Source organism: Pan troglodytes, chromosome 19, assembly GCF_028858775.2.
Source record: "Pan troglodytes isolate AG18354 chromosome 19, NHGRI_mPanTro3-v2.0_pri, whole genome shotgun sequence".
Classification (NCBI taxonomy): Eukaryota; Metazoa; Chordata; class Mammalia; order Primates; family Hominidae; genus Pan; species Pan troglodytes.
The window spans coordinates 63,793,105-63,813,569 of record NC_072417.2 but is presented as its reverse complement, the minus strand read 5'-3'; the positions used below and the strand labels follow the sequence as shown (position 1 = coordinate 63,813,569).

The following is a 20,465-nucleotide window of genomic DNA, read 5'->3' as shown; positions in this document are numbered from 1 at the left end:
ACTAAGTAGTCAAATTCCTAGGAACAGAAAATAGAATGGTGGTTACTGGGGCTAGGGGCAGTGGGGAATGAGGAGTTGCTTAATAGGCACAATTTTAGTTTTGCAAGATGAAAAGGTTCTGGAGATCGGTTGCACAGCAATGTAAATGTACTTAAGATTGCTGAGCTGTACACTAAAAAATGATTAAGTTTTTTCTTTTTTTTTTTTTTTTTTAAGACAGAGTCTTGCTCTGTCGCCCAGGCTGGAATGCAGTGATACAATCAATCTCAGTTCATTGCAACCTCCGCCTCCTGGGCTTACGCAATGCTCCTGCCTCAGCCTCCTGAGTAGCTGGGACTACAGGCACACGCCATCACACTCGGCTAATTTGTTTGTATTTCTAGTAGAGATGGGGTTTTATCATGTTAGCCAGGCTGGCCTTGAACTCCTTACGTCAAATGATACACCTGCCTCAGCCTCCCAGAGTGCTGGGAGCCACCATGCCGGGCAAGATGATATATTTTATGTTATGTGTGGTTTTTACCACAGTTAAAAATTGTTAAAAAGCAAAGCCCCAAATTTTCCCCAGTGTTCCATGTTTTTTAGAGTAAAGGCCAAAATCTTAACCAAGGTAATCAGGGTTCTGCCTCTCTCTATCTTTTCCCTCCATTTCCCAACCCCTAGTCATGCCAGAGAACTCCAAGACCCCATACAGGGTTCCATGGCCCCAGACAGAGCTTTCTGGCTCCAGACGAGGCTCACTCGGTCTCTTTGTTGAGTTCTCTGATTCTCAGTGAGGATTTCCCAAGCTACCTTAACCATTCAACTCTGCAGGCATTCCTGTATTCCTTCCCCGCTTTATTTTTTCCACTGAGCATTTATCTAACATATTATATATTGTACTTATTTATCTTACTTATTATCTCTTCCTGCCACTAGAATGTGAGCTATATGAAGGTAGAGATATTAGCCCGGCATTTTAGTATTCACTACTGTATACTATTTCCCAGAATAGAGTGGGTGCTTAATAAATATATGGTAAATGAATGAACAGATATATGATGAGCTCCTCCTCCTCAGTTGTTAAAACTGAGGTCAAAAGTGATGCTTAAGGCTAGGCGCGGTGCTCATGCCTGTAATCCCAGCACTTTGAGAGGCTGAGGCGGGGGGATCACTTGAAGCCAGGAGTTCAAGACCAGATGGGCCAACATGGCAAAACCCCGTCTGTACTAAAAACACAAAAATTAGCCAAGTGTGGTGGTGCGCACCCGTAATCCCAGCTACTCGGGTGGCTGAGACACGAGAATTGCTTGAACCCGGGAGGTGGAGGTTGCAGTAAGCCATGATCCGCGCCAGTGCACTCCAGCCTGGGTGACAGAGCAAGGCTCTGTCTTAAAAAAAAAAAGTGATGCTCAGCCAGGTGCAGCAGCTCATGCCTGTAATCCCAGTACTCTGGGAGGCCAGGGTGGGAGGATCTCCTGAGCCAGCCTGGGCGATATGGCAAGACGCTGTCTCTAAAAAAAATTAAAATTTTAGCCGGGTATGGTGGCATGTGCCTGTGGTCCCAGATACTCAGGAGGCTGAGGCGAGAGGATCACTTGAGCCCAGGAGTTCCAAGCTGCAGCGTCCCATGATGTCACCATGGCACTCCATCCTGGGCAACAGAGTGAGGCCTTATCTCAGAAAGAAAAAAAAAAAAAAGTGATGCTCTTCCTTATGTAGGCTCCCTGCTGTGCCCTCCCTGTACCCTGCACAGGCCTTCAGCCTGGCTCCTGGAATATTCAATAGTTCCTACTTGTTCACTAAACAGATCTGCTAATAGATCTGTTTCCCCAGTGCCTGGCACAGAGTTGGGCATAACGTTACACCAATGTGTGAATGAAGGGATGAATATATGGACCCGGGCTGGGTTGAGGTGGGCAGCTCTATGCGCTAGCCTCTTAGGGATGGAAGAGGACTCTGTACCTTCTCTCCAATCTCTGTCTGATCCCCACCAGGCAGCATCTCCAAGTCAGCTAGCAAGGCACAGGCCTCCAGAGTCTGCTGGTAGCGCTTGGGGTTCAGGGCTTGGCCGAAAAGCACGTTTTCCTGAAGAGTGCAGTTCTGGATCCATGCCTGCTGGGGCACATAGGCCACGGAGCCCTGGCCACAGGAGAAATTTACCTCGGGGCTTGCCCAAGGCCTGGCTGAGCCCCACACCCTGCCCAGGAGCCCCTGCCTCTCTCACCTTCATGTGCACTTTGCCTTCTAGCTTCTCCATCTCTCCCAGCAGGGCAGACACCAGGGAGGACTTCCCACAGCCCACAGGCCCCACCACGGCCACCAGTGCCCCTTTCGGGACCTGGATGTCTAGGCTGGGGGCAAGGACCCCAGGAGTCCAGTTAGAGGCAGGGATCAGGGTTTTGGTCTCCAACCCTCCACCTGCAGAACCAAGCCCTCCGCCCTTCCAGACACCCCCCTGGCAGGCTGAAGCTCTTCCTGCATTCTTGGTCAAAGGCTTTGCAGGGTGCTGCTATCGATCTGAACTTCCAGCCCACCGTGGGCAGCTGGGAAGGGAGTGGGAGAAGCTGGTACCTGTGCAGAGTGGGGGGCAGGTCCTGGGCCCAGGTGAAGGTGCCACTGTGTATGGTGATGGCATAGCCTGAGAGGACCAAGGTGGGCAGGGTCAGGGAGGGAGCTCAAGGGATGGGGTAGCCTGCAGGGAGGCTGGGGGGCAGGGGAAAGGAGGACAGGGGAGGAGCCTGGGCCATGGGGAGGGGATCCTTGGGAAAAGGGAGGAAGAAAGGGATGTGGGGAGCCCTGTGGAGGAGGGCGGAGGAGAGCAGAGAACCCGGAAGAGGGAGGAGGTCAGAGTCGAAGCAGATGTGAACAGAGGAAGAAGAAAAGGGGTCAGGAGAGAACAAAGGAAAAGCTTGAAACAGAGGTTTTTCTGGAGCAAGGACTGGGGCAGGCAGCCCAGGTAGGGGCTCTCTAGACCTGGGGAGATGGTCTTTCTTTCCACACTCTGGGAGTCAAGTTCCTCTTGGCTCAGGAATTGCTGGATCCGTTTCAGAGACACACTCGCCTACGGGAGGATGTGAGTCAGCCCTAAAGACTGTACTTTCCCAACCCCCAACCCCTACCCTCGCCCCATCCCCAGCATCCTGGGCTAGGCAGGACCCCCTGAGGGCCCAGACACTAGCACTGGGGTCCCTCCCACGACTGAGTCTTCCATGGCTCCCACTGCCCAAAGAGAAAGTCCAGGTTGGTAAGAGGAGGCTATCTACAGAACTCAGGTTTCCAGACACCCGACCTGACCGCCTGTGACTCCAAATGACCCCTGACCTTAATGACCTCATTCAACCTTGAATAGCTCTTCATAATGCTAGCAACCTTCCCTGAATCCAATAACTCCCCCTGATTATCCCTTGCCCTAAGTGACCCTTCCCTGACCCCAACAACCTGTTCCAACTCCAGTAGAGCCCCCAGCCCTACCCAGGGTTACCTGAGTCAGGTTGCTGATTAACTGGGGCAGCATGTTGAGGGGAAGTCTTAAGATATTAAACAAGGACACAGACACAAAGGCCTTCTCGGCGTCCAGCACATTGTTTGGGTCCACGTACACGTACACCCAGAGGGTGATCAGGGTCACCTGAGCAGCGTGGAGGTGGTGTCAGGGTAGAGTCCAATGAGCCCTGGCCATGCCTGGGCACCCAGAGCCCTGGAGGCAGGGACCCAGCCCTGTGCCAAGCCTCACCAGGAAGGGGCTGCACATCCAGGTGAAGGTGGTTGTGGTGTGGAGGTAGGCCGCCGTGCGCAGCAGCTGGAGCTCACCCTGCCTGATGCCCTCCACCTGCTTCAGGAAGCTGGGCTCCCAGGCGTACAGCTTCAGCACCTTGATGCCGTTCAGGATCTCACTCATCAGCTTGATGCGCGAGTCCTTCAATTTCATTTGCTTTACCTGTGCAGGCAGAAAGAGTGTCAGTGGCACACCTGCTCCCTCCCCCGACCTCCTGCTCACAGGGTCCTACTTTCCATCCATTCTCATCCATTGCAGCCATTCCACGCTGCCCACCATTCCTTCTCACAACTCCTTGCTGGGCCTGTGCTGTGCCTTGGCCTGGAATGCACAGCCCCTGCCTCCCTGTGTCCTCTGCCTGACAAGATCCATCTCCACCCTCAGTGCCACTGCACTGGCCTCCCCAGGCAGCATCCTCTGTCCCCTGCCCTGGGTTTCTTCTCCTACTACTTCTTTTTCTTCTTCTTATTATTATTGCTAGTATTATTTATTTTAGAGATGGTGCCTCACTGTGTTGCCCAGGCTGGACTGCAGTGGTACAATCATAGCTCACTGCAGCCTCAAACTCCTGGGCTCCTTTGATCCTCCTGTCTCAGCCTCCTGACTAGCTGGAACTACAGGCATGAACAACCATGCCCAACTAATTTTTAAATTTTTTTGTAGGGACGAGGTCTCACTCTGTTGCCCAGGCTGATTTCAAACTCCTGGCCTCATGTGATCCTCCCACCTTGACCTCCCCAAGTGCTGGGATTACAGGTGTGAGCCACCACACCTGGTCCCCTTCCCTGGGTTTCTAAAGCACATTGCACTTTCCTTTTGTTCCATAACCATTCCTTTACATATATGTTTCTCTAATCAGACTGTGAGCTTCCTGAGGGGATGGACTATTTATTTCTCTTTGTTCTCCAAGACCTTAGCCCAAGGTATGGCACACCAGATTAATGTATTCATTCAACCCCTATTTATGGAGTGCCTACTATGTGCCAGGCCATGGGCTACATGTAAAATTTGTCACGATGAATTCAGACAAGGCCCCTGCCATCATACAGCTGACGATCTGATGGGGGAGGCATACAATAAGCAAACAATGATCTGAATAAATGCTTAATTATTAATCATTATGTGTGTTCTGATGGGAAATCACAGGATCCTGTAAGAAAGTAATGAGGTGATGGCAGGGAAACTAACTTAGACTGAGACTGGGCAGTCAGGGTGGACTTCTGGAGGAAGTGACTTTTTTTTTGAGACGGAGTTTCGCTCTTGTTGCCCAGGCGGGAGTGCAATGGCGCGATCTTGGCTCACCGCAACCTCTGCCTCCTGGATTCAAGGGATTCTCCTGCCTCAGACTCTAGAGTAGCTGGGATTACAGGCATGTGCCACCATGCCCGGCTAATTTTGTGTTTTTAGTAGAGACGGGGTTTCTCCATGTTGGTCCGGCTGGTCTCGATCTCCCAACCTCAGGTGATCCACCTGCCTCGGCCTCCCAAAGCTCTGGGATTACAGGCATGAGCCACCGTGCCCAGCCGAGGAAGTGACTTCAATGCCGAGAGGTAAGGGAAGGAAAGGAGTTAGGCAGGCAAGAGGGGGATGACAAGCATTCCAGGCAGAGGGAATAGTATATGTGGTGGCCCCTAGAGGTACCCTGAGCTTGGTGCTGTGGAGAAAAGAAAGAAGACCAGACTGGCTGAAACTTGGCCACTCCGCAGGGGGTGAGGACTTGCAAGGTAAGCAGAAGCCTGCTGAGTCTTCTTAGGGGGTTTGTCATTTTTCCTATGGGCAGTGGGAAGCTAGTAGATTTCAATAGGCCAGGTGTGATGGCTCACACCTGTAATCCCAGCACTTTGGGAGGCTAAGATGAATGGATCACCTGAGGTCAGGAGTTTGAAACCAGCCTGGCCAACATGGTGAAACCCCATCTCTACTAAAAAAAAAAAAATACAAAAATAAGCCGGGTGTGGTGGCATGTGCCTGTAGTCCCAGCTACTAGGGAGGCTGAGGCAGGAAGATCGCTTGAACCCGGGAGGCAGAGGTTGCAGTGAGCCGAGATCATGCCACTGCATTCCAGCATGGGTGACAGAACGAGACCCTGTCTCAAAAAAAAAAAAAAAAGAAAAAAAACACTTCAAGAAATGTTTGCAAATAGTAGACTGAGTGACTGGCTATTCATGCTTAGCACAGTGCAGCGGGAAAACTCCTTGTTAGACCAGGATAGTCAGGTTTGAGTCCCAGCCCTGCCTGATTCTGGACTGCCATTATTTCTCTAAGCGTTGGTCTTCTGCTACAAAATGAGAATGTCAGTAAAACCCTCTGAGAGTTGTGAGGGAAGAGTGAGCTATGGTTTCTGCAAATGGCTAGTAGCCATCCATACTCAGGAAGCAAGGTAGTTGGGAGGCCCCAAGGTTAGTGGACACCTTCCCCCAGGCAGCCGGCCGGGTGCTGCAGGCAGGAGGATGCACCTCTGACAGCACCTACCTGGAAGGCGCGCATCTTCACGGCCACAGCTCCGTTGAGTGGAATCAGCAAGACCATGAAAGCGACTCCAGCCAGGACAGAGGGACCTAGGTTCTGAGGAGGCACCGGTGGATAGATGTCACATAGGGACAGATTACCAAAGTCTACAGAGAGAACCCAACAGGCAAACAGAGGCCTGTTAACTTGAAATGTGTAGATGGGCAGGAAGCAAAAGATGGTGGTTGGCCAAACAGATAGAAAGTCAGAATGACCACAACATTTGTAGAAGCAGCCAACCATTAGATAACGACGACAGGGACAGACAGCAGATATAGAAAGGTGTCCAGACACACAGGAAGGCAAATATAGACGATGACAGCCAGAGTCACACCCACCTCCCTCCAAGTCTTTCTTTCCTCCCTGGCTTCTGCAGGAAGGATAGCAACAGATGCTGGGAAGATTCCTTTGCAGACATCAGCATCCTCGAAGTCCTATCCCTCCATCCCCACCAATGCCTAGGGAAGCTCTTGCGTCAATTCTTTTTTTTTTTTTTTTTTTGAGACAGAGTCTTGCTCTGTCACCCAGGCTAGAGTGCAGTGGTATGATCTCGGCTCACTGCAACCTCTGCCTCCTGGGTTCAAGCGATTCTCCTGCCTCAGCCTCCTGAGTAGCTGTGACTACAGGCACCCGCCACCACATCTGGCTAATTTTTGTATTTTTAGTAGAGATGGGGTTTCACCATCCTGGCCGGGCTGGTCTCGAACTCCTGACCTCGTGATCCACCTGCCTTGGTCTCCCAAAATGCTGGGATTACAGGCGTGAGCCACCGTGCCCAGCCAGCTCTTGTGTCAATTCTATATCCCCTCTGCTAACCCAGAATAAGCCTCCTTCTTTTTTTTTGTTTTCTTTGTTTCTTTTTAGAGACAAGGTCTTGCTATGTTGCCCAGGCTGGAGTGTGGTGGCTATTCGCAGGCACAATCGTGGCGCACTGCAGCCAGAACTCTTGGGCTCAAGTGATCCTCTTGCCTCAGCCACCTGAGCAGCTGGGACTACAAGCATGTGCCATGCGCCCAGTTCCAGAATAATCCTCTCTTGCCACTTCTGCAGCATGTCAGAGGAAGGAGGCAGAGGTCAGGATTGGAGAGTCACCTGCCAGAGGAAGTAGATCGCCAGGATGATCTGCAGGGGTGCTGACCACAGCAGATTGAGGAAGGGGGCAAGGTCCATGAAGCGCTGGGCATCCACTGACATGAGGTTGACAATTTCCCCCACAGTGGACGCACGTTTGACTGAGTTGGTGATAACCAGAGCCTGCAGGTAGACAGTAGTGGGTGGACTTGGCTGCGAGCCTCTTGCAAGCTGCCCAGGGCCAGCCTTTCCCCTGGGCCCTGCTCCAGCTGACCTTCCTGTAGATGACACCCATGATCCCAGTACGAAACTTCAGCCCAGTCACAAAGATGTAGTGGTAATAGTGTTGTAAGATCAGCGACTGCATCATGGAGCACAGGAACATCAGCCCAGCCACCAGGAAGCCCCACCAGGAGGGGGCCATGGGGTTGGAGATAAACCTGATCAGGATGCTGTGGGGAGGAGAGAGGAGTGAGGTGGGCAGTGCTGCCCCCATGGCTGCTCCCTCCTCTGCTGCCCTTTGCTTTTACCCGCATTCTCCACTGCACCCCTGGCCTCTGAAACCTCCACCCCCTCCAACCTCTTGGGCCAGGGAGGGTCAACCCAGTACTGCCTCAAGACCACGACCTCCTGGCTCCACTCTGCCTTCACCTCCTTCTCTATCCACCATGGACCCTGCTGCACGCCCTATCGATCACGCTCTCACCACCAGCCTCACCTGCCTGCCTTCTTACCTCCTGACATATGGCGGGAAGAAATGCCACGTTTCCATTGACTGGACTTCCCTGCTCCTTCTCCTAGGCTGCTGGGGGCTCTAGATTCCGCCACATGACCACAAAGACTCTTGCCGCTCAAATCCACCTTTCCAAACTCAGTGGCCCCCAGCACTGCCTAGCAACCTTCTCTAGGTCCCTAATCCGCCCCCGCTCTTGGGGCCTTCTTCACCTCTCTTCTCTTCCCTTCAGGCCCATCCCAGCCCCCCACCCCTCTCAGCAGCTACCTGCCTTCTTGCTTAGCCACCCACTGAGAACTCCCTGCCACCCACAAACTCCTTGCCACTCACAAACTGCCCTCCAGTGGCTTGTCCTCCTTTTTCTGGTGCTCAGGCTGTCGGAGGCTGCCCCTGCCCCCGAGCCCTGGCCTTCCTCTGCCTCCTCAGGAACTTGCTGCGCTGTTGCCCCCTTTGCCGCTGAGCTTCACCCTGGCCACCTCTGCTGGAAGCTCTACACCTTCACCTATTGACATGACCGAGTCTCTTCATTGTTGGGACACTCTCCTCTCGACTACATGGAGCCCTCCAGCCATAATCATAGCCAGGCCTCCCCTTCTGTGATAGCTTAAGTTGTGTCTCCCAGAAAGATATGTTCAGCTCCCAACCCCTGGTACCTGTGAACATGGCCTCATTTGGTGAGGTCATATTGGAGTAGGGTGGGCCCCAGTGGCCCCAGCCCAGTGACTGGTGTTTCTCTCTCTATCTCTCTCTTTTTTTTTTTTTTTTTTTTTTTTGAGACAGGGTCTCTCTCTGTCACCTAGACTGGAGTGCGGTGGTGCCATGACAGCTCACGGCAGCCTCAACCTCTCAGGCTCAGGCAGTCTTCCCACCTCAGCCTCTTGAGTAGCTAGGACTCTAGGCGTATGCCACCAGCCCTGGCTAATATTTTAACTTTTTTGTAGAGACAGGGTCTTGCTATGTTGCTCAGGCTGGTCTCAAACTCTTGGGCTCGAGAGTTTGACTTCCAGCTAGCTGGGAATCTCCCCTCGGAGGACCCACTGGCACCACTGGCCCCACATGACCAGACTCCATCCACCACCTTGCCCCCCACGCAGCCTCCTCCTCCCACCGAGCCCATCAGCTCAGCAAAAGATCCATCGTCCTCCAGTTACCCAGGCCAGCACCCAGGTTGCCTGGCACTCCTCTGTCTCTCTGGCGCACACGCCCATCTCCCAAATCGCTCCTGAATGCTTGTCTCATTCCTGGCCTGGACTCCATCTGACCGGGTTGGCCCACTTCCATCCAGCCACCCTGCCCTACATCCCCCACACTCCTGGCAGGAGATCCTTGAAGCCAGATGCCCCTCCCTGGCTCAGATCTTTCAAGGATATCCTTAGCTCTCCCTCTCTCTGTTTTCCTGCCCCTCCCTCTCATTGCCATTTCCTCTGCCACTCAGAAACACCTGAGTCATGCTGTTTCAGGGCTTTGTGACTAAGCTGAGGCTGAACTTTCCCCTGTTTCTTCATCTACTTGTCTCTCCAAATTCGTTGACCTCCCGAGCCAGTGGGTGCTTCCTGCTGCGTCCCAGGCTGGCTTCTTTGCCCCTCCCGGGATTTTCCAGACACCCGAGAACACTTCTGCCCCCACTGAATTCTAATTGATTTACACGCTGGTTTCTCCCATAAGACCTCAAGACCCTGTCTTATTGACCTCTGTATCCCCAGTATCGAGCACCATTCTGGTACCCTGGAGGTTCAATAAATGTTTGCTGAACAAATTAATGCATGCACGGAGGGGCAAGGAGGTGGGGACTTAGCTACTAGGCAGCTCTCCTTCCCACCCTCTCATTTGAGAGCTCGTTCTAGTCCAAGCCATTCCTGAGACAGATGTTAGAGCCTGATGGTGGCGACAGAGCACCTCAGTCGGAGCTCAGAGACCTGGACTCAGACCTGATTCTTTCTTTGCTGTGTGCCCTTGGCCAAGTCACTTCACCTCTCTGAGTTCCTGCTTTCTCATCTGTGACATGGGAATGGGGCAATTCCGCATAGGATTGTTGGGAAGATTTAAAGACCCAGTGCTTGTTAACGTACACACCATGGTGCCCGGCACATAGTATAGGCACAGCAATTCTAAGTTGAATGTGAGTGAGGAAACAAGTCAGGCAATGCCACTTGCCAAAGGTCACACAGAAAGTGGAGCTAGCCTCCCTGGTTCCTGGTCTGGGGTTCTTTTCACTGTACGTTGTTCCTTCCTCTGGGCTAGCCAGCCAGCCCTGCTGCCCAGGGCAGGGCTATAGTGAGCTGGAGTGTGGAGAGACCTGAGCAGCTGTGGATTGATGAAGGAGAGCAGGTCCTGGATAAGCTTGAAGCAGGCGCTGAGGAGGAAGCTGGAGCCGAAGGTGGCCAGCAGGGCCTTCAGGAAGGAGGGCTTCCGGGGCCTGGGCTGGGCACCCAGCAGCACCTCGTCCTCGCCGGAGGAATTTTTCCCAGGTGCTGCTGAAGCCTTGTGTCTGGTCCAGGGAGGAAGAAGCAGTGGGTTAGGAATGGGGACAGGGGCTCCAGGAAGCCAAGGGCTAGGCTGGGCTGGCTAGGAGTGAGGAGGAGGAAGGAGCTGTTTTCTTGGCTCTCAGAGCTGGGAGGGGAACAGACAGCATAAGAATTGCACAAGTGACTCTGTCCTCAGCTGCCAGAGGGCATCTGAAGGGGTGGCCAGACTGCTACCACAAGGACTCTAAAACCCAGCTATCCCCCCTGTCTGGCCCTCTCCCCGCCTCCCCAGTGCTGGCTCCAGGGAGGACGCCAAGAGGGAAGGTAGATAAGATCAAGGATGGCTGTTGGTACAGCCACCGGGCAGCTGAACACGGAGGGGGTGGAGTGGCATGGAGGGACTGAGAGGGGGTGCAGCAGGCAGACTGGGGGCCCATAGGTCTTCCTGGAGGCTCCAAGCCATGAAAGCCAGGATACTGCTAACCACGCCCAGGCCCAGGTTCCTCCAACAGCTGGTGACAACCGGAAGCTCCGGGCTGAGCAAACATTGAACTCCTAGGCCTGGATTGTGGATGGGAGGAGGGAGGGTTCAATCCTGGGGTCAGAATTGGGTGGAGAAAGATGATGCTCAGCGCCAGCTCTCTTGGCGAGGCAGTTGGCCAGAGACAGGTTTGTGGTCCTTGATAAGAGGCTGCCAGTGGGAAGACCCCTCAGGGGAAGATCATCTCATTCAGCCGCCGCCTCCAGACAGGAGGAGGCAGAATTGGCAGGGGTGTGCTGGCTCCTGGCCCTGGAATCAGCCCTCTCAGTCAGGCAGGGTGGTGCAGTGATATGAGGAGAACCTCTGGGGCCAGCCGGCTCCATGTGGATTCCAGCTCTGCCACCACCAACTTGGGGACCCTGGGAGGCCCTCTGTTAAATTTCTGTGCTTCGGTGTCTCCATCTGTTTTTGTTGTTGTTGAGAAAAGGTCTCACTCTATTGCCCAGACTGGAGTACAGTGGCACAATCTCAGCTCACTATAGCCTTGACCTCTTGGGCTCAAATGATCCTCCCACCTCAGCCTCTCAAGTAGCTGGGACTACAGGTGCACACCACCATGCCCGGCTCATCTTGTTTATTTTTTGTAGAGACAAGGTCTCACTATATTGCCCAGGCTGGTCTTGAACTCCTGGACTCAAGCAATCCTCCTGCCTTGGCATCTCAAAGTGTTAGGATTACAGCTGTGAGCCACCACACCCGGCCCCAGTGTCCCCATCTGTAACACAGGGACACTAGAACCTGCCCTTTAGGGCTGTTGAAAAATTAAGTGAGTTCATTTATATCCTTAGGATGGGACCTGGGATGGGGTAGTTGCTCCAAAGTGCCAGCCATTCTCCTGCCCCCACCAGAGCTGGGAGAACTAGCCCCATCCAGGCCTAAGCTTCCCATAGAATGGTCCCGAGGCTGCCAAGAAATCACCTGGTCCTGCTCTGCTTGCCACCCCGGCAATGCCGCCCTCCAAGGTCTACCAGCGTCCTCTGCAGGAGATCTGGGGTAAGCGAAGGGGCTGGGTGTTGGGGCAAGGGGAGGGCCTCACCGTGCCGTCTGCTTTTCCTGCTTCCTCCATGCCTCCAGCAGCTGCTGCACCACCATCTGGGATCTGTCCTCTTCCTTCAGGGACCAGAGGTCCTTCTCCTCCAGGGGATGCCGGTAGCCATAGATGGCCATCCTGGGGGGAGGTGAAGCCCGGCAGGCAGCCCCGCAGAGGGTCAGGGTTTAGCAGCCTGGAGCCAAGGGTCAGTGCCTCCAGGGCCCCAGGGTCTCCAGAAAGGAGGGTCTCCCTCGGGCACTGTGACCATGAAAGGTGTCTCCTTCATTTCCTCAGCGAATAGGCTTGAGGTCACTGGCTCTCCCTCCCAAGTTCCTACCACTACCCCCTTCTCCTCCTCCTCCCCAGGTGTCCCATCTCCTCCCCACCCCAGGCCCTGGTGATGGAATCCATGCTGGCTGGGGCCCTGGGTGAGGACGAGGCCTGGGGAATTCGGCCCCAGCCTCGGGTGCTTCCTCAGTGCTGTGGGGTTAATGAGCTGTCACCCAGGTCACAGACACAGTTATCCTGCTCAAGCCGCTCTGAGGCGCAGCCAAGGAGATGACAGGCTGCAAGTTTATCACAAACAGAGGCGCTCAGAACTAATGACAGTCTTCTTCCAGCCTCCTGGGCCTGTCCCCACACCTGCCAGATGCAGGGCTGGCCTGTAACCTGGGGACGGCGCTGGGCCAGGCCAGGCCTCTGCATTTGGTCCCCCTCCCAGACCACTTCCCTACCCTCATCTGCCCTGTGCCCACTGCGGTGGGGGGTGGGGTAGGTGGCCAGCCCGGTCCCTAAACTGCTGCCCTGCTCCCCTTCCTCCATCTCACCTTCCATCCCTCCCCTCCCTCTGGCCTGGCTGGTGGAAGAGCCAACTCACTTTGTGAACCACCAGAAAAACAGGCGGGAGAGAAAGCCAGCGCTGGTCTCAGGGTAGGGGTTCTAGAAGGCGAGAGAATAGGACGGGGGAATCAGGAGTGCCCACCACCCTCTCAAAGCAGAGTAGGGAAATGGAGGGGACCCTTGTTCCTGCTCCAAGCCCCAGTTTACAGATTGTGGAGATGACCTCTCTCCCACTTTGAAAGGAACTGGAGGGGTTGGGGGCTGCTGGTCAGAGTTGGGCTGAGGACTCAGCTGTGGAGCCCCCGCACCCTCCATGGGAAACTCACAGGGTCGACATTCTTCGCGGAGAAAAATGGAGGTTTCTCCCTGAAGCAGGCCAAGATGAGGGCAGAGAGTACCAGGGCAAAGTGGATGTAGAAGGTGGTGAAGCGGAAGGGGTCTGAGATCTCACCCTGGGTGGGAGAGTGGAGGGGCGTCAGAAGCACTGGAAAAGCCTGGGCCTGCAGCCCCTGCCCTGCGGAGTCCCTTGGGGCATCAGTCTCCTCTGGGGCAGGAGGCAGCACCTGGGGGCCTCCAGGTCCCCACTCAGAGGACTCTGAGAGATGAGGAAGGATCACAAGGGAGCTCTGGTTCAGCGAGGACCAGGTGTGGCACCTGTGCCAGGTGTGGTGCCATCACCTTACCTACATGACCTTGTCTAACTGGGACATCAGCCTACAGGCAGGACAGCTCATGACGCCCTTTCTGCAATTAAGGAAATGAGGCTCCAAAGGTTTCAGCGACCCGCCCGAGCCCACATGGGGAGTAAGCGGGTTGTTCACGGCCTATGTTCTTAGCTACTCTCCTTGCCTGCTTCCCGCTGAGATGGAGAAATGGGAGGCACTAGGTTGGCCTGCAGTGTTCCATCCCACCAGCCCAACATCACAGCCACTGAAGATCAAGAGGAAGGCCAGGAACTGAGGGAGGTGGGAAGAAAGGAAGGGAACATGCTAATGGGACCTCTAGGTAAGCCAGAACTCTTCACACGTGTCTGCATACATGTGTTCATTACACGGACACTGACTGACACCCACGTCAGACATTGCACTTGGTGGGTGGGTGCTGTGGAACAGCCCCCTACCCTCACATGACGGTCCAACAGTGGTGGCATCTTGGCTCATTCCTGTGTTACACTGGTGCCCCCTCCTCAGCCTGCTTCCAGGTAGAAATGCAGCAAGTGGAGAACAACACAATTGTGTTTGTACTTGAAGCCTCGAGGGAGGGACCTGGGACCCAGCAGTGACTTTGAACCCTGAGGTCACCCTCCTATCAGGGCTAAACCTGGCAGGTTCCCCTCTCCCCCAACCTTACCTCTGCCTTGGCTAAAAGGATCTTGGAGCGGAATGGGACGATGGCGCAGACCACACACAGGAACCAGAAGATAATGAGGACCCCCGAAGACTGTACGCCCTGCAGCCGCTCATACTGTATCAGCAGGGTGGCCAGCAGCTGTGCAGGGAGGGCAGGGAGGCCCGGGCAGAACACACACATCTGGACCTGCCTCCATTTCTCCCCATCCCACATGGCCAGAAGTTTCTGGGGCCACCCCCTTCTTCTTCCCATTCCCAATATGTCCAGCCCTCTCCTCAGAGCCCACAGTTTCCCTATCACAGTCCACAACCCTATGGAGACCTCCCCCATCCACTTTCCCAGGGCCCCACACTGACCATGGTGACCCCCACCACCAAGGGGGTGACAAAGAAAACAGGGGCAGGGGCCCGGCCATGGACCAGGCCATGGAAGGAGTAAAAAAGGTCCGCCCAGGAGACGCACCACAGCAGGACACCCAGGACCTGCGAAGAGAGCACAGGTTGGAATCCGCATCCCCAGAGGCAAGGACAGTCCTCACTGGGAAGGGGTCTTTGTACCTGAAGCCATCAGAATCCACTAGACCTGCCTGGGACTGGCACTGAGGTCTGGGAATGGAGCTGACCAGAAGCTTGCTGGAGGTGGGGAGAGTGTTGCTGAACGTACTTAAACTTTCCCAAGTGGGGAATATGTCAGCTGGCTGTATATATTCTCAGTTGTCAGATTCCCATGGCCCCAAGCAGGTCAGGTGAGACTGGGGAACCCAGTCCAGCCGAGGAGGTGGGAGAGGGCCTCATTAAAACCAGAATGCTGGCTGGGCCCAGTGGCTCATGCCTGTAATCCCAGCACTTTGGGAGGCTGATCACCTGAGGTCAGGTGGAGACCAGCCTGCCAAAATGGCAAAACCCCATCTCTACTAAAAATACAAAAATTAGCTGGGTGTGGTGGCGCATGCCTGTAATCCCAGCTACTCAGGAGGCTGAGGCAGGAGAATCGCTTGAACCCAGAAGGCAGAGGTTGCAGTGAGCCAAGATCGTGCCACTGCACTCCAGCCTGGGCAACAGAGTGAGACTCTGTCTCTAAATTAATTAATTAATTAATTAAATTTAAAAAATAAAAGCAGAATCCCCAGGGCCCGGCCCCATCGGTAGGAGATCCCTGAGCCACTGACCGTCTTGAGCTTGGACAGGTGGGAGAGGATGATGTAGCCACGACAATGGTGCCGCAGGTAGAGCAGGTAGCAGGGCAGGGCGACCCACAGGTAGATGCAGGGCACCCAGGCCAGCAGGGAGTTCTGGAAGCAGGGAGTGAGGTCCGGGTTTTCTGTGTGCACAGACAGGTTGGAGTCCTGGGGACACAGAGAACAGTTTAGTGCTGTGGCAGCACCACAGAGAATTGGGCTGCCTTAAGGAAGATGGCTTAGCTGGAGAGATGTTCTATCAGAGACAGGGGTGGAGTGGAAGACAGGTGAGGAGGAGAGAGTACACAAATGAGCAGTTATCGTCCAAGTGTGAATTCTCCAAGGACGCCATGGCTGCCCCTATTTCCTTATATTCTCTCTCTTTCTCTCTAATTGAGGCATAATTTAAGGGCAACAAAACCTGCACCCAATTAAAGTGTACAATCAGTGAGTTTTGACAGTTGTATACACCTGCAAAACTGCTCGCATGTTACCTTATGGTCCTCTGCAGTTCATCCCTCCCAGGCTCATTTTCTTTCTATCATTCTGGATTCCCACTCTTTTTTTTTTTTTTTTTTTTTTTTTTTTTGAGACAGACTCTCACTCTGTTGCCAGGCTGGAGTGCAGTGTTGCCATCTTGGCTCACTGCAACCTCTGCCTCCCGGGTTCAAGCGATTCTCCTGCCTCAGCCTCCCGAGTAGCTGGGACTACAGGTGCCCACCACCACGCCTGGCTAATTTTTGTATTTTTAGTAGAGACGGGGTTTCACCATGTTGGCCAGGATGGTCTCGATCTCTTGACCTCGTGATCTGCCCACATCGGCCTCCGAAAGTGCTGGGATTACAGGCGTGAGCCGCTGCGCCTGGCCCTCACTCTTTTTTTTTTTTTTTTTTTTTTGAGATGGAGTCTCACTCTGTCGCCCAGGCTGGAGTGCAGTGGCGCAATCTCGGCTCACTGAAAACTCCGCCTCCCAGGTTCACACCATTCTCCTGCCTCAGCCTCTGGAGTAGCTGGGACTACAGGTGCCCACCACTACGCCCGGCTAATTTTTTTTTTTTGTATTTTTAATAGAGATGGAGTTTCACCTGTGTTAGCCAGGATGGTCTCGATCTCTTGACCTCGTGATCTGCCCGCATCGGCCTCCGAAAGTGCTGGGATTACAGGCGTGAGCCACTGCGCCTGGCCCTCTCTCTTCTTTAAAACTAATATTTAATTTTATCAAAGTGATATATACACACAGTTTAAAAGACCACTTTCTCTTAAGGCCTTTCCCGGGTCAGGGATAGGGAGGTTCCCTGAGCCTTAGCTGCCTCTCTTCTGAAATGGAGGTGACCATCCACCGGCCCACCTGTACCTCACTGTGTGGATTTGAGACTCACAGGAACCAAAGGATATGGAGAGTCTTTGCAAATTACACAGACTAGAGTGATCAACTCTCCTAGTATGGATGGGACTTCTCTGGTTTTAGCACTGAAAGTCCAGTGTCTTGGGAAGCTGCTTGGTCTTGGGCAAACCAGGATGGTTGGTTACTTTACTGGCTCTGACAAGACTGCCTCTTACCTTTGACTATAACTACACCTATGAACTTTTTTGGAAAGGGATGGGGGAATACATTCATTAATAAACACATGTTTTACTGAGATTGTTTCCTCCAAGGCCACTAATGTACTAATCTGTTTCTTATGTTCTTTGCAAAGCATTAGATGTTTTTTAGAGATGCACAGAAAATATCAACAACAAGAAAAACCACCCACAATCTCATCCACCTAGAGACATCTGTTACCTGAGGATATAACTATTTTCTAATTGCCAATTTAAATAATTATTATTTTTATTTTTATCAAAGTTATGCATGCTCATACATCTTTGAATTTTCTTTTTTCTGTTTCTTGGTTGATTTGGTTTGGTTTTGTCTTTCAAGCTGGAGGTGTTAAATTAGATTAAATTTGGCCTTAAGCTGCCTCCTTACATAGTGAACTGAAACCCAACTTAATATGTAAACAAACCTAACATGAGAGTTTCTTGTAACAAGTAGCTGAGTCTCAGCCAATCATTGCAACTGAGCTTTCAGCCAATCGCAGACTGCAAAGTGCTTAGACCTGTCCAGATAAAGCAAATGCCGAGTTCTAAATAGGCTATTTCTATATGTCACTTTTTTTCTCTCTGTAAGTACTACTTGACCACATGGTTAGGTGGAGTTCTTTGAGCCTTTACTGGTTTAGGTTTTTTTTTTTTTTTTCTTTTGAGATGGCGTTTCACTCTTGTTGCCCAGGCTGGAGTGCAATGGTGTGATCTTGGCTCACTGCAACCTCTGCCTCCCGGGTTCAAGCCATTCTCCTGCCTCAGCCTCCTGAGTAGCTGGGATTACAGGTGTGTGCCTCCACGCCCAGCTAATTTTTTTGTATTTTTAGTAGAAATGAGGTTTCATCGTATTAGCCAGGGTGGTCTTGAACTCCTGACCTCAGGTGATCTGCCTGCCTCAGCCTCCCAAAGTGCTGGGATTACAGGTGTGAGCCACCATGCCCAGCCGAGTCTTTACTAGTTTAGCATGCTGCTGAATTCATGAATTGCTTATTTTTTCAAATAAGCTCTGCTAAATTTGTCTAAAGCTTTTCCTTTTTTTTTCTTTTTCTTTTTTTTTTTTTGAGACAGTCTCGCTCTTGGCCCCCACGCTGGAGTGTAATGGCGTGATCTCGGTTCACTGCAACCACCACCTCCCAGCTTCAAGCAATTCTCCTGCCTTAGCCTCCTGAGTAGCTTGGACTACAGGTGCCCACCACCATGCCTGACTAATTTTTGTATTTTTAGTAGAGATGGGGTTTCACCATGTAGGCCAGGCTGGTCTTGAACTCCTGACCTCAGGTGATCCACCCACCTCGGCCTCCCAAAGTGCTGGGATAACAGGCGTGAGCCACCGTGCCCGGCCTAAAGCTTTTCTTTTAACAGATTGGTGTCAGAAGTGGGATCGGAAGTAGAACTCCAGTGACCCTCAGGAGCATTTAGTGACCAAGTAAGGGTACCTGACAGGGCACACTGTGCCAATTGTTCTCTTGTAGCAACTGGAGGTCATGGGTGAGTTCTATCTCAGATTCCAAGCTTCAGGAATTTGTGTTTTGTGTTCTCCAAGTTTATTTGAACAATTCTTAGACTGGGTCAAGTAGGACTGGGTCCAGGAGCAAATCAGATCTGATAATTAACTGAAATGGATCCAGTTAAAAGCCTCAGGCAGGTGCCTTTTGAAAGTGAGTTCCTCCAAATCTAAGGAGTCTGGGACTCCAGAGTCTGAGACGCCACTTTCTGGGACGGTGGCTAACTTCATGAACAACAATTATGAGGAACATGTGTATTTTTGGAAAAATGGGTTAACTTTGCTGAGGACAACTTAAGAGTTACAGTGGCCACAGTGGGAAAGTTTTGACCTAGATAAAACTGTTCACTTGCAAGGTGCATTAGAAAAGAAAGGTTCAAAAATGCCACAAAAGCAATGGGATGCATTCTTTAATTGATACACAGAGGCATCTAAAAGATTAAATTAATAAAAAATTGCCTCTTTATAATAGGTTCCTTACAGAAATCAAACAAAAAAAATCTTAAAAGCTCCTTCACAAATCTTATTCAAAAGCTTTAGTCATCTGGGCAAGAAATCTTGTTCCATTGGCCAGAAGAACAATTTGGATCCAGATATTCTTTAATAAATTCAGGAGTTTTATATTACTGTACCTGGAACATGGCTAAGATATTTAAATGAAAGCTGTAAGATCTGTTGCTGTTTATGTTTATATATGTCTGTATGTATGATACAGGTATCATAGTTTCTTATCTCCTTTTAATGCTTCAAAATTAAATTATGAAAGAGCTCTATTTTGTTGGCTTTAAGAAAAATAAGTGCTTGTATAAATGAAGTATTCTCTCAGAAAATTAAGAACTACCTCAAATACTTTTGCAGCTCATCTGACTTGGGTAATCTTTGGCAAATAAGAATATTGTTGGTTTGACTGAAACAGACATGTTTTCATAGTTTTGGGGATTAAATATCATAAAGATGCATGATTTCCTATCTAGGTTTACTGGTAAAACAAGCTTATGTTGTCTTTATATTATAAAATTTGTCAGCAAGAAAAACAAAATGATGACTAGTTGTTTATTATCTCATCTTTATAGGCAATCCAAGCATAAGTGTTGAAAATAAGTGAGTTAAATGAATGTAAGATAAAATTCCCATGTAAAAGATGTCCTTCCTATACCAGAAGGTTTTATTATTACTTTTTTGAAATAGGGTCTCTATCACCTACTCTGGAGTGCAAGTGGCAAGATCTCGGCTCACTGCAACCTCTGCCTCCTGGGCTCAAGCAATCCTCCCGCCTCAGCCCCGCCAAGTATCTGGGACTACAGACATAAGCTACCACATCCAGCTAATTTTTGTATTTTTTGTAGAGATGGGGTTTCACCATGTTGCCCAGGCTGGTCTCGAAATCCTGAGGTCAAGTGTTCCACCTTCCTCAGCCTCCCAAAGTGCTAGGATTACAGGCGTGAGCCACCACGCTCAGCCACCAGAAGGTTTTAACACTCTTAGCATCAAGAATAGAAAGTTGAGGAGGAGGGAAATCTGTACAAACAACAATTTAGTTTTCAGGCCTCACAAAACAAACAAACAAAAAACCTAAAGGGATACAAATGAAATTTTGCCTCCTTTACAGTTTATTTTTATAGAGAGACTAAAGACATTTTGGACCATTGAGAAACATGTTGTGTGCCACACTGACAAATTGTACTGTGAGAAAGCTCACGCTTCTAGACATTATGGTTCATAGATTTACCAATCTACAGCTGGTGTGACACACAATTCACAAATGCTTACTTTCTAATGTCCATGGAAATTAAGGTCACTAAGGGTTAAGAATTCTTTTTTTTTTTTTTTTTTCTGAGATGGAGTCTCGCGCTGTCACCCAGGCTGGAGTGCAGTGGCTCGATCTTGACTCACTGCAACCTCCAC

General features: G+C 51.5%; 1 protein-coding gene across 3 annotated transcripts in view; it reads right to left on the bottom strand.

The window, feature by feature from the left end:
* The window catches only part of ABCC3 (ATP binding cassette subfamily C member 3), a 57,242-nt gene that overhangs the window by 20,069 nt on the left and 16,708 nt on the right, over positions 1-20,465 (bottom strand). For 2 of the 3 annotated variants that reach the window (XM_016932539.3, XM_054671182.2), the window contains exons 2-17: positions 15,464-15,640; positions 14,652-14,777; positions 14,296-14,433; positions 13,272-13,397; positions 12,983-13,044; positions 12,112-12,243; positions 10,366-10,557; positions 7,611-7,788; positions 7,358-7,519; positions 6,230-6,322; positions 3,716-3,919; positions 3,464-3,610; positions 2,956-3,043; positions 2,554-2,620; positions 2,207-2,333; positions 1,945-2,121 (exon numbers count right to left, since the gene is read on the bottom strand). In XM_016932539.3, the coding sequence (XP_016788028.2) occupies positions 1,945-2,121; positions 2,207-2,333; positions 2,554-2,620; positions 2,956-3,043; positions 3,464-3,610; positions 3,716-3,919; positions 6,230-6,322; positions 7,358-7,519; positions 7,611-7,788; positions 10,366-10,557; positions 12,112-12,243; positions 12,983-13,044; positions 13,272-13,397; positions 14,296-14,433; positions 14,652-14,777; positions 15,464-15,640 (2,196 nt within the window). Of the gene's footprint in view, positions 1-1,944; positions 2,122-2,206; positions 2,334-2,553; positions 2,621-2,955; positions 3,044-3,463; positions 3,611-3,715; positions 3,920-6,229; positions 6,323-7,357; positions 7,520-7,610; positions 7,789-10,365; positions 10,558-12,111; positions 12,299-12,982; positions 13,045-13,271; positions 13,398-14,295; positions 14,434-14,651; positions 14,778-15,463; positions 15,641-20,465 lie in introns of those variants that run through there. The other variant, XM_016932541.4, reaches the window with a different exon arrangement.